The 14,232-nt window shown below is 32.8% G+C and overlaps 2 protein-coding genes across 3 annotated transcripts; one reads left to right on the plus strand and one right to left on the minus strand.

Annotated features, from left to right (window-relative positions):
• Positions 1-1,084: 1,084 nt before the first annotated feature.
• On the minus strand, positions 1,085-5,758 carry LOC145116579 (serine carboxypeptidase-like 13). Of its 2 annotated transcripts, XM_079052912.1 has the most exons (15): positions 5,657-5,758; positions 5,229-5,369; positions 4,724-4,869; positions 4,202-4,278; positions 3,997-4,119; positions 3,721-3,823; positions 3,553-3,590; positions 3,328-3,429; positions 3,150-3,236; positions 2,883-3,038; positions 2,490-2,561; positions 2,262-2,410; positions 1,902-2,015; positions 1,749-1,803; positions 1,085-1,365 (listed from the first exon to the last, which is right to left on the minus strand). In XM_079052912.1, exons 2-15 carry the CDS (start codon positions 5,366-5,368, stop codon positions 1,282-1,284), a joined length of 1,446 nt encoding a protein of 481 aa, XP_078909038.1. In that variant the 5' UTR covers position 5,369; positions 5,657-5,758; the 3' UTR covers positions 1,085-1,281. The 2 variants fall into 2 exon arrangements, with proteins under 2 accessions (XP_078909038.1, XP_078909039.1); XM_079052913.1 differs by lacking the exon at positions 5,229-5,369 and having other exon boundaries at positions 5,657-5,752.
• A 3,927-nt stretch (positions 5,759-9,685) lies between these two features.
• Positions 9,686-13,499, plus strand: LOC145112225 (uncharacterized). Its single transcript, XM_079048420.1, has 5 exons — positions 9,686-9,754; positions 10,055-10,120; positions 10,852-10,893; positions 11,008-11,833; positions 13,450-13,499. The coding sequence occupies exons 1-5, from the start codon at positions 9,686-9,688 to the stop codon at positions 13,497-13,499; spliced, it is 1,053 nt and encodes a 350-aa protein (XP_078904546.1).
• Positions 13,500-14,232: the final 733 nt, after the last annotated feature.

Raw genomic sequence — 14,232 nt, forward strand, 5'->3', positions numbered from 1 at the left:
TACCTGAGAATCGGGGCGTTACATTTATAGAAGCATTGATAGGTGCAGGGCATTCAAAGGTGAAGGAGCATTCATAGGTTTATGGGTATTCACAGCCTCACAGGTACAACAATATTTGCAATATTATACATTTCCAACATCAAATATCTATACCACTTGTTGGTCAATGGTAGATCAAGCCAAGAAAAAAAACTTTCACTCGTTCTCTTCATCCAACATGACTGAAAATTATAACATTTATAACCTACAACATAAGCTACTAATGAAAAATGAGAAAATTCAATAGTTTTACCATGAAATTAGGGCAACATGTGAATATGTGCATTAGGTTCTTCGGAGTCCAAGAAGTCCAAATACCATATTAATCTTTACAATCCCACCTAACCCTAACACCTTGTGAAGCTAATTCATCGAGATTGATGGGTTCTTGAAGAAGGCGATGTCATTATGCCCTAACGATTCTGGGTATGGAAATATGATACAAGTTGCTATTCTTTTCTATTTAAGCTCCTCAAATGCCAACGCAACGTGTTACTATCCACATATCCACATGGACTCCACCTCACTAGTATAACAATACCACTGGAAAGAATGGTGTAACTAGATGATTTCCCAAAATTGAATACCATTGCAAGTTTTCTATGTTGTTTTGTTGAAAAAAAAAAGAATTGTGGCTTAACCATTAACGTTAGAATATAGAGACTTTAATGAAGATTTTCCTTAAAAAAAACAATCATATATTATATTTAATCTCTAAACTGACAGAAAGGGTATAAAATAACTAAAATATCTCCTTCCAAGTAGTAACTTCTAATCACTAAAACAACTACAAAGTTCCAACACTACTCTTGATATCATTTGTAATGTGCTCAAAACACAACTAGTTACCTAATATTCTTGAAATCAAGTTAAAACTACTTAATATTTATTTTAAAGAAAACACGACTCAAATTTTTAACCAATGTGGGGAGTGTTATCATAGGACTATATACAAACTACATCAATTTTTGAAAGTGTCGTGTCAACCATTTAATAAGAATAATTGTATGATAAGCCAATTTAACATATACATTACAATTGAAGATTGTGAGCGAAAGACTTCTAGGGCTACATCATTAATAAAAAGTGTAATTACAAAGAGAGGAAAAAGAAACTATATATAGAACAAAATTAGGGTAAACCTAACTAAGAAAATATGTTGAAATTTACTTATAGAAGGTACAAGATATGAGTAGCTGTGCATACAACAGAGGAAATAAACATTAACTATATGATTGTTATTTAGAGAGCCTCCTTAGCAAGCCACCTCATAAGCATTCTTAAGCATTCTTTAGGTTTGTACTCTGGAGCTGTGTGACCTCCTCCCTTTAACAACACAAAAAAGTCAACCATCATGATCATAACAAGTTATGTTTTTTTTTTTTTTTTTTTTTTGCCTCATGAAATTGCAAAATTTAGGTTCAAAAATTTGTTGTATTGGCTCCGAGTTAGTATACTTGCATAACACCATCCCCGTGGGAGTTTCAAGTCCATTGTACATTGTGCTCTTCGTGGACACTCGGTTTTTATGCCAACCACGTAGAAGGCCACTATATATGTACACTGATTTGCATCACATTATGCTCATTGGATGTGAAAATAACCCTTTGAAGATTTTATTTTGTTGTGTTTTTTTAGTAAGTTAAATCTTGCCATTTTCATGAGACAAGAAGATCAGCGAGTGAGAGGAGTTGAGGAATATATCTCACCTTTACAGTAGCATAGGTTAAGCTGTATTCATGGTTCGAGTATTTCACAGTGTATCTGCAACAAAATAAGATAGCAACATAGTTTTAGAAAACTAAATACTTCTATTTTTAGCATTTTTTTGATGATAGCAAGTCAATGAAAATACAACTAACCCGGCTACTTGTTCATCGACAAACCAAGGTCTCCAGTCATTCACAGCTAACAGATTTAGCGATTCAATCCAGTTCATTGTAGCCATATACGGAACAACCATGTCATGATCTCCACTGGAAAGTGTAAAGATTTTCTTTAAATTCATTAAATACGACATGCCCACAAGAAGCTAAATCCACATTAGAATTGAAATTCCCACACTATGGTTGTTTTGACTCAAACCCTTCACCTTTTTTCAAGTATATATAACCCTAGAATCAATTGTTATAATCCCTTTGGGATCAAGTGGACTCTAATTTTAGGAAAACGGGAATAGGTATAAGATAATGGGAGGAAGAGAGATAGATCAAGAGTAATACCTATATACAAGAGCTCGACAATTTTTATCAGTAAGGTTTCGATGATAGGAAACCACACTCGGGACATTATGAAAGTAAGATACGGGTTCCTTATCAAAATGAAAATGCAAGGTTTCATTGCATCGCACCCACTCGATTTCGTTTAACTCCTGGTGATCATGAGATCATTAGTATCCTAAATAATCAAGATTAATATAAATTAATAAAAACTCATTGTGAACTACAAACCTCACGAATGTTAAGAGCCTCTCGAACGTCTCTGCTATTGGCCCATATAGAGGAGTACACATAGTTGTCATCCTACCACAAATGTAAACGAAAGACAAAATTCATAAAAAGAATGAACGACTGACACTTGTAAGTATCACCTATATAAAGACATAACACCTGAAAAAAAAAATTGCATATTTTTCACTCATTCTAAAGAAACAAATTTCACCTATATCTAAAAAGGCCGTTTAATTTACTTTCTGTAGTGATAACAATGTAAGATGTTTTAATTTTCATGTCACCAAAACAATTGGTTTATGTTAAAACTAAGTGTCTGATATGATGGTCACAAAACTCAATGACCTTTAATTTATTAGGGACAAAACTAAAAGTTTTCAGAGAGAATAATACACGACACCATTGTTTCTGAAGTTGAGGCAACGACATAATATCCACAGAAGTTTTGTCAAGAGATCTTAAGTCCCTCCTGAAGATATGAGATTTTATGGCATTTGAAGATTCACAAAAAGGCTCTAAAACGTGGGCCGTGCGAATTCTTTCAAGACACTGCAGATCGAAATAAGAAAGCATTAACTAAACAGAAAATATACAGATTGTGAAGAGAAATTATTAGCGAGTAAGTAGTATGTAATCCAAGTTGAAGTCTAACTCAGGCACCTTATCTACCACTTGAAGATAATGTATGCAGAGAGTGTTGTTTGGATCTACATTCAGGTGCTCACCTTGACAATTATCTTCGGTTAACTACAAAAATATGCAACTTAATTAATTAATTCCTGGGCATATTGCAATTATGATTTGTGTATTAGTGGACCACTCAAGTGTAGTTATATACCTTGTAGATTGAATCTGATAAAAGTGCCATACGATGAGCAAATGGTATTCTTGAATTATACTCACCACTTGTGTCTGTTAGAGGATTACCAAGCACGTACCCCTAAGTTTGAAAACATATATCAAAAACTTTAGGTAAAGCTTTTTTGAAATCAAGTCATGCACACCAACTATTGTTCATTTTAGAATTGTAAAAAGAGAATGAAAACATAAATTCAATTTGTACTTTGATGTTGATTTGTGGCCATTCTCCAACTTCATTACCTATAAAAGAGGGAACCAAGAAAGACATTATTTACCCAAAAGAAACATAGCAGACTACACAAGAAGATTATAAGATTGTAATGCATCGTATTTTTGAAAACCATATATATAGAAAGGATTTTGAATATACCGTTATATATTTTCTGAACAATCATTGGTGTCACTAGGCCAGTGTAGGAATCAGCACCAATATACAATGGATTTTTGAGAAATTTAGGATGATCCACAAGCCACTGTTAATTTAAAAAGAACATTTCAATAGCAAACATTAATGATCTTAATTTGAATCCAAAACAGATAGATTTCTTCATTTTCAAGGACACAAATTGAACATGTGAATATGTGATCATATCTTCAAAACTGGAAAGATAAACCTTTAATTTCATCAGGAAATTTACTACCTTACCTTCCTTAGAAATTGGTAAGTATGCATTGTTGATGATGTATCATTTGTTATATAAGCTTCCAGGGTTTTTGCATATGAGAATCCAGTTCCAGCAGGTTGATCAAGAAATATTATGCTGGCTGCCTAAATTTTAACACTCGTTTCATTATATCATCAAGAAATAGACTGGAAAATTTAAAATGAAAATCATCAAGTAAAATTACACCTTTGTCCAACTGTGAGGGTTTATCTGGAGCATTGTCTTCTCCAAAGTGGAATTCGCATAGTTGATAGTGAATGGACCTGCAAGCAGCAACTTGTTAAATAAAATCTTCCTAAGTAAATTTAAGGTGGAAATACACATAATATGGCATTAACATATGATATTGGCATATTATGTTAACACACACACAAGAAATAAGAGACAAAATTAACATCATTTTGATCCCCATCACTTTTAAGGCATATGAGGAATCATGTTTGACAATTCCACTTAAAGATAAATTATGGCATTTTCATCTTCAAACACAAGACGGTTTCCATTTTGCACTGAGTGAACCATTTGAATGACAGTAAATGACCATTTTACCCTTTGTCTGAACTTAATGGAAATAACCCACACACTTAAGTACTATCAAATTCCAAATTCCAAAACTAAAATTATTTTTAGTATATATATATATATATATATATATATATATATATATATATATATATATATATATATATATATAGATCTAAGAAATACCTATTTCATACAATAGGCCAGAAAGAGCAGAACAACCAGGCCCTCCTGTGAGCCAAAGCATGAGAGGGTCGTCTTTTGGGTTCCCTTCCGACTCAACAAGGTAGTAAAATAGTTGCACCTCATCGGATTCTCCAACACCAATGTAACTTAAACCACATTGTTGTCTTAAGAGTTAGTATATATCTACCATATTAAACAACATATAATAATAATAATAACAACAACAATATATAAAAGGGTTAGTTGCAAGAAATACCAACATACATTTATGAACGTGTTTATTATAACATTTTACTTCCATACTCTCCTATAACGACATTGTACTTTAAAAAATCTTTCCGGTTATAACAAGGTCGTCCAGATACAATGTTAAAATGGTGTAGATTTTTAGAGTATAATGTTTTAAAAATTGAAAGTATAGTTTTCTAATAGATAGAAAGGAAAACAAGATGAAACATGAGTAAATAAAATCAATGCAACTTCATTACAAAGAACAGGGCTTTACCCTGTTTCGAGTGTAAAAGGAAGATCACCAAGCAAACCTGGCAGAGTCTTAACCAGGAACCGTGATTCAGTTACCTCCAAAGAAACTACCAGCAGTAAAAACACACCATAAAACACTTGCGCAGTGGTAATAATTTGCATCCTACATCACCATTAACATGCACAAATGAAGCAATTGCGGTGATCGATTTTCCAAAATATGAGCCCCATATGAAAGTCAAAACTTTCCACAGGTTTTCAATGTAATCCTCGATCAATTGATGCCGAAAAGGAAAAAATAAAAATAAAAAATAATGAATTGCATCACGGGTTTACTATTCATCGGGACTCGGGAGTATAATAAAAGAAAGACATCGATTGAAACGCAAATTCGGCAGTATATCAGAATCTAACGATGGAAGCGTAAAGAATCTGGGGATGTAATTATACCTTATATCTGAATTGAAGTGCGCTAAATGATTGGATGACTTCCGAGTTCCGACCGAGTACTGTTCGTCTTACTTGTGCAAACTTTCCTGGAGTTGACGAAAGAGTCGTATGTTAAAAACTCTCTAATCCATTAAAGTTATGATGATTCCACGTCAAACATCCCATTATTAATTATTTTATTTATTATATGTATCATTTTACAAATAGTTATACTTTTTAATATTTATTACTCATCTTTCCTAAAATTATAGTTCATCTTTCATTTTTGGTTTATTCCAAAATAATAGTCAACTTTTAAAAATAAATAATATTTTTACCAAAATATCTCTCATTTTTACTTAACCAACTAAACATTTAATGAACATTAAATGAGAGTAAGGACAAAACTATTATTTTATTGTATAAAGTTAGTGGTAATTAATGTTTTCTTAATCTGCATGTTTTTTGTCTGTGGACAATAATTTTGGGACGGAATGAGTATTATTACTAGTGTAAAACTCATGTATTATATGAGTTAATTTAGAAAAAAAAAAGTTAAATATAAATGTCAAAATATTTGAGAACTTTGAATTTAAAAGAAAATAAGAAAAATAATAAATTGTTATAATAGAAATGTTTTTTATCTTTTAAATTTAAACAAATAATTTAAATAAACAAAAGAAATTAATAAGCTTTAATTTGGAAATTTGAAATTAGAAGGTAAGTCATCAATGAAATTGATATCTATTTATTATTATATTTATTGTAATTTTACAAATAGTTATACTTTTTTTTAGGGATTTTGCGAAACCAAATTTTCTACCTTAAGATAAGAATTGTCGATCATATATTACTAACTTTATTTGTATGAGATTGAAGTAATTATTGTTAGGAAAAGGGATAATGACTTAAAAGGGTAACATATTTTTCAGTTTATACACATTAAGTCACTGATGTTTTTTTGTCCATATTTTCCCATTGAATTTGTTCAACTATTCAAATAACATCCTTATGACTTGCTATCGGAGGTTAAACCGGTTTCCGGAGGTATATCCCTTCTTTGTTTGCAATGAAAACAACCTCAAAGTTAGCATGGTCTCAAATGAAAATTTGATTTACAAGTGTCTTGTAGATTTGGAAAAAATTGTGGTGAATATTGAAGAGGTGAAAAATGATAAATTGAAAAAAATATGGAAATATTGACACGAAGACATGAAAACGCTTTGAAATTTTGTAACATTTGTTTTTGTTTTTTTATATTTTATTTTGTATCGAATAAAATACTTATTCAATTATGTTTATAGATTAGTAAATAAAATGAGTTTTGTTATGATTTCCTTACAAATATTATAGCATATGAAATATACATATATGCATTTGTAAAAATATGCATATATGTACCAAAAATGTTGATTTTTTTGGTTAAAAAATTATAATATTTTTTAAAATTTCCACTTTTTTTAAATTAAAATGATTTTTAAATGCTTTTAAAAAAAATTGCAGTTTTTGTAAAAAAAATATTTTTTTCGATTTTTTTTCAAAAATTCATATTTTCTATAAAAAATTAAAAAATCGGCAATTTTTAAAAAAAAATATGAAAACTTCTATTTTAAAAAAAATCCGAAAATTTGATTTATTATGTAAACTTTTAGACATTTCTATTAATATTTCCAATAACACAAAAAATTAAACATTAAATGAGATTGGTAAGATTACGATCATGCCCTTAATAAATTAGTTTTGATCTAACGCTCCACTTTTAGTTCTCGGGTTCTCGGGAAACTATGAGTTCTCAACCGATCTCACCCCTATATATATATATATATATATATATATATATATATATATATATATATATATATATATATATATATATATATATATATATAAGGGCGGATCTTTATTAGGGCTAGGGGGGCTGTGGCCCCCCCTGATTTTTTTATCACAATTAATCCCTATACTTTAATTTTATACATATTAGGCCCAAAAATATAAAATTTTGGCTGTGACCCCCCTGCTCATCGATTTTTATACATATTATATTTCCCCCCCCCCCCCAAATAAAAAATTGAAGCTCCGCCCCTATATATATATATATATATATATATATATATATATATATATATATATATATATATATATATATATATATATATATATATATAGGTTCAGGTTCATTTGAGACCATGCTAATTTTGTGAGATCGTGACCAAATCTAAAAAAAAATAAAATGCACAATAAAAGGAAAAATCCAAATATTCTTTTTTTAATTATTATTTTCGGAACTTTAATTACCTAAAAAAATAATAATAAAATAAAAATAAAAAAAATTACCATTTTTTTTAAATACGTGAAATATTCTAATAGAATATTACACTGTAAATATTCTAATGTAATTTTTAGATTGTTAGAATATTGTATTACATTTGTCAGATATGTAGAATATTCTAATATTCTACTAGAATATGTAAAAAGTGTATTTTTTTTTATTTTTTTTTAATTTTTTGGAAAATATAAATTTCGAAAATAATATTTGAAAAAAAAAATTCGAAAATTTTCAATTATTTTGCATTTTAAAAATGTTTTTTTTTATCTACTAAATGAGTGGCTAGGATTTTGTCTCACGGTATCACAAACTTAGGTCGTCTCGCATAAACCTAACCCTATATATATATATATATATATATATATATATATATATATATATATATATATATATATATATATATATATAGAATGAGTCAGAGATTGAGAATTGTGAGGCCCATCCAACCATGTCTATTTTACAAGAATCGCCATATATATTTTATTTAAATATTTTATTTAATTGGTCAATACCCATAAGAAAATACCTCCATTTGTTTATAAAAAAAGGTTTGTTGATCGACGCTTCGTGCCTTCATTTGGAAGTGGTTAAATTTGTTTTTAGGCAACACTGTTACATCAAGCGAGTTAAGGTCAATTTTATTTTTTATTGCATATTTTATTTACTGTTAATTGTAATTAATAATTTAGTTATGGTTTTATAATTTGGTTTATTATAATTATAAATTTATAGGATAAATTATGAGCAAGAAAAGAACCATCGATTCTTTTTTCAAACGAATAGAGGATGTGTGTGACCCACAATTGCATCCGGTTAGTGATAATATTGAAGAAGATGTTCATAATACACATCCACAACTTGATAGGAATAGTAACATTGAAGAACCCAATAATATTGAACATGAAAAAAATAATATGTCAGATTTTTTGATTTGTGATCCAGGAGAACGGTCTTCAATCTTAAGCTATCCAAGTAACCAGTGTGATGAGATTAGACGATTATATATTAAACTTGGACCATACCAACTTCAAAAAGCAAAGTATCCATTCAGTCCTAGTGGTCCAAGAGGATCTATGCGTAGTTTTCAACAAGCTTGGTTCAAGAATTTTTGGTGTTGGAATATTCTGAGAAAAAAGATGTTGCATTTTGCTTCCCATGCTTCCTTTTCAATAAAAAACCTATTGGCAAATTCGGGTCAGATACATTTACCGTATCAGGGTTTAATAAATGGAAAAAGGTAAATTGTGGTAAAGACTGTGCTTTCATTGTACATGAAGGTAAGACTCCAGCCTCAGCACATAATTTTTCTGTTAGGTGCTATGAAGATCTAAAAAACCAGTTATGTCACATAGAGAATGTAATAGAGAAGCAAACGACTCAACAAGTTATGGACAATAGACTACGCCTTAAAGTTTCTATTGAAGCCATTGAATGGCTCACGTTTCAATGATGTGCTTTGAGAGGTCATGATGAACGACCTAACTCAAGAAATCAAGGGAATTTTCTTGAATTAATAAAGTTCCTTGCTTCTTATAACAAGATTGTTGCTGATGTTGTGTTAGAAAATGCTCCTCAAAATGCAAAGTAAACATCACCAGATATCCATAAAAGAAATATTACATGTTTTAGCTACAAATGTACAAAAAGCAATTCGTGATGAAATCGGGATGTTAAAATTTTGTTTAATAGTTGACGAGTCTCAAGATGAATCTAAGAAAGAGCAAATGGCTATTGTTGTGAGATTTGTTGACCAAGATGGGCATGTCAAAGAAAGGTTTTTGGACTTAATTCATGTTAAAGATACAACTTCATTGACCTTGAAAAATGAGATTATGTTCTTTATCTTATCATAAACTTAGTGTTCAAGATATTCGGGGTCAATGATATGATGGGGCTAGTAACATGCGTGGAGAATGGAATGGGTTGCAAGCTTTATAATTAAAGGAATGTCCATACGCTTATTATATACATTCAGGGGCGGATCGTTTAAGGGGGAAGGGGAGGCCATGCCCCCCCCCCCCCCCCCGTTTTTTTGCCCAATAAGTTGCTAAAAATTTTGACGAGTTTGGTTCTTGATGATGTGATTGAAATAGGATGCGGATGATGCTAACCAAAAACGAAAGTATGGACACAATTTCAAAATTGAGAAAGAAAAAAAGGTAAGTTACTAAGGTATTAAAACAACTGATATCAAAAGTTAACTCATTTTCAAGAAACCGGGACTCTATAAAAATATCAAATAAATAAATAAATAAACTTTACTAAATTCTAATTAGAGAAAAGCCCAAGACTCGACCTCAATTCAGACTTTTATAAACCCATAAAAAGTAGATCAAAGAAACCTAAAGAGTAAAAACTAAAAAACCCTAACCGCGTCTCTCTTGGATATGGTCGCCGCTTTAGAATTGACGTCGGACAATGTTGGAAACTCTAGCTCTTCGTCGCCTCAATGTCTGACAGAAACCGTCTGTTGCCATCTAGTTTCTAAGGTCTCCTTGTATGTAGATTTCTATCTTTTAACAGCTTCAATCTCTAATTTACGAATGCTCGTGTTTTATTTTTATAACTTCTGAAACTGTGAAACCATACGGTGAACGAAAAGTCTTTGCTTGTACTTCCTATTAAATGTTTTGTAAATGACAATGACAGAAGCCTATAACCTTAAAGTTTTTGTCAACTTTTGCTTTTTGCCTTATTCAATGTGTAGTCAAATAAATGATTTTCGTGATATAATATAATCATACTATAATATCTTCTATTAATAATTGACATCGACAATTTAACTAAATAATAAATATATATGTTTGGATTTTTTTTTGAGACTTTTGGTTTCGGTCCCTCTAATTTTACTTGTCGTGTTCCGCCCCTGTATACATTTTTTGCACATCAGTTACAATTGGCTCTAATTGCAGCGTCTAAAGATGTGACTGAGGTACATAACTTCTTTAAAACCTTAAACTTTGTAGTTAATGTCATATCTTTCTCTTCCAAACGTAATGATCAATTGCAAGATGCTTAAATTGCTGAAATTTCTCATTTAACTGAGGTTGGAGAAATTGAGAGTGGAAAAGGCATAAATCAAATACAAACATTGCAGAGGCCTGGAGATACTAGGTGGAGCTCTCATTTCAACTCAATATGCAGTTTGATGAGATTGTGTGGTCCATCTTGTGTAGTATTGCATGACATTGCTATAAAAGGTTCTACATCTTCTCAAAGAGGTGATGCAGCATATGCACTTACACATGCATTATCATTCGATTTTGTCATTGTTATGCACATGCTGAAAGAAATAATGGAGATAACTGACAAGCTTTGCCAAACTTTACAACAAAAATCTATTGATATTGTTAATGCTCTATCCTTGGTTTCTACAACAAAAATATTGATTCAAAAGTTAAGAGATGAAGGTTGGCAATTGCTTTTCGACCAAGTGGTTTCTTTTTGTGAGAAACATGGCATTCATGTCCCTAACATGAATGAAACTTATAGATATGTAATTCGCCAACGTCGTGAAAAAGACACTATAACCACAGAGCATCACTACCGAGTTGAAGTATTCATTGTTGCTATTGATAGTCAGTTGCAAGAGTTGAACTGTAGATTTAATGAGCCTGTAACAGAGCTTCTCCGTCTTAGTGTTATGCTAGATCCAAGAAAATCCTTAAATGTTGAGGATATATGTAAATTGGCAACATCATATTATCCTATGGACTTTACGGAGCATGAAAGGAATTTGTTGAAACTTGAGTTACAACATTATGAAATAGATGTGCAAAATCACCCACAACTGAAAAACTCTTCTACAATTTCTGAGTTGTTTAGAGGCCTACATGAAACGGGAAAGTCAGGTGTAACACCCCAACTCCCAGGTATAAAATTTAAAGCTTATAGTCACATTCTTAGACCTACTCGACGAGTTGGATGCCCGAACTCGTCGTGTAGAAGCGGATCAGGCCGCGTGATTTATGAGGTCTGCTCGACGAGTTGGAGGACCCCAACTCGACGAGTAGGAGCTGGAAAATGAAACCCTAATTTCCAGGGTTTTGCACCCTATTTAAAGGGTCATTAGCCTCCCTCTGCCTCCCTTACCGTTCCCCTTGAGCTCAGAAAACCCTAATCGCGCCTACTCTCCATTTTTGTGTGTTAAGAAGCTTGGAAGGTGGATTTTGTGAAGAAAGCTTGAAGTCTAAGGAGCTTGGAGCAAGGAGAAACTTGGGGATCTGATTCTACTTCATCTTAGCATCATTGTGAAGGTAACAAGTCGTTACCTTGAATTTTCTCTAGCTAGATCTCTTCATGCAAAGGTTTAGGGATTTTCTAGTAGTTGTGGAGTTATTTATGGTTTTGGGAATGATCTGAAGTTGTAACTTCAAATCTAGACTCCTCTAGCCCCATATAGTCATAAAGTTCCAATCTTGGGCAAGTTATGACCTTCTCCTTACCTAAAACTTTTCCCTTAGCTTGGTTTTGGCATTTAGGACCTTGCATGTACGTAAAGTTTGCAACTTTACATGGAAACCATGCCCTAGGAGGTCAAATTTGCAATTTGGAGCTTTGGGGTGGCTTAAAAACGTCTGAATGAGAAATAGACTGAAGGGACTCGACGAGTTGCATGGCCAACTCGACGAGTCGGATGAAGATTGCATGTATTGGTTCTGCATGGACTCAGCGAGTCAGGGAGATGACTTGACGAGTTAGTTAGGGTTTTTCCCAACATTTGGACATCGCATGGACTCGACGAGTTGTTTGGAAACTCGGCGACTCAACTAGGGTTTTCATGATTTCTCGAGTTCTGGAAGGACTCGACGAGTCAGTGGTCTACACTCGACGAGCTGGGTCAACATGGATTGTTGACCTTGACCGTTGACTTTGACTTTGACCAAGGGTTGACCAGGTTGACTTTTGGGGGTATTTTAGTAATTTGGGAATTTATGGAAGTGGATCATTGGTGGATGTAGGTGTTTGAGTTGGAGCTGTATTTGGAGGAGTTGACATTATCATCCCGAGCTACTTGTGAGATGAGTTGTCCTCACTATACTAACAGGGTCGAAGGCACCAATGTCGGCCCTTTTCGGATTTGTATCCGGATTTATTGCATGATATGCTTATTGATTTGCATCATGGTAGTTAGGATGGTGATATGCTTAGTGACCTGGTAGGTCTGTATCCTGGTATATAGGATAATGCTATGTTAGTGACTGGTTAGGTCGGTATCCTGGTATATAGGATATTGCTATGATTAGTGATCTGTTACATCGGTTTGACTGTTATATATGCTAGCGTATGATATTATGTGCACATGATTGTTTGATTTGGGAGTTGGATTGAGGTGGACATGCTTTGTGCTGAAGGCCAACATACCCAGGGCGGACCGGATAGACTGCAGACTCGAGAGGGCATACTAGTCAGGCCGAAGGCTCGGCGAGCGGTCAAGATAGGCCGAAGGGCATGAAAATTTGTATCATTTTCATGTTGATTTTTTCAGTACCTGTTTATGCAGGCACCTCGATTACAGGATGTGGTATAATGGTTTGACTTCATTATACTTTTTGAGATATGTATTGAGCATTGAGTTGTTATATATATGATCATTGAGGCGATTTTCATCATTTATGGGATGTCTTCATTTTTTTAAAATTTTTGATGTAAAACATGTATACAAGGTAAACTGGCATCCATGATCCAGTTATGTCGTATTATTATTTGAATTGAAGAACGTATTGTAACATCCGGATTCCCAGGTATCCTATTTTAAGTATTTTATATTGAATTTTAGAGGGGGGACTCGGCGAGTAGGCGCCCAGACTCGCCGAGTTGGATCGCGATGTGTTGGCCTGATTTAATGAAGGACTCGGCGAGTCCACGCTGTTTAATGAAACCCTAATTTCTCGGGTTTGGGACCTATTTAAGGACCCTTATAGCCACCATTTGCGGCTACCAGACCCTTGAGAGAAACCCTAATAGTGCTTGAGCGTTTGAGAGAGAGAAGAAGCCATTATTGGACCTTTGTGGGTTGGTTTTGCAAGAAGAAGTTGATTCCAGCTTAGAGGAGGCCAAGAAGGTTGCACATCTGTGGTTTTCAAGCAAAGGGCATCATCTTTGAGGTAGCATATCGATCCTCTTTCTGTTTTGTTAAAGAATCCATGGATCTAGGGTTTTCTATACCCTTTATTGGGATGATTTGTTGGAGATATGGTCCCTTATCATGTTTAGGCTTCAGATCTGGACCCATAGTGGTCCAGAGAACCTTATCCATCTTGCTTTATGA

The sequence above is a fragment of the Lactuca virosa genome, chromosome 5 (genome assembly GCF_052849685.1).
Source record: "Lactuca virosa cultivar CGN04683 chromosome 5, Lactuca_virosa_CGN04683_v6, whole genome shotgun sequence".
Classification (NCBI taxonomy): Eukaryota; Viridiplantae; Streptophyta; class Magnoliopsida; order Asterales; family Asteraceae; genus Lactuca; species Lactuca virosa.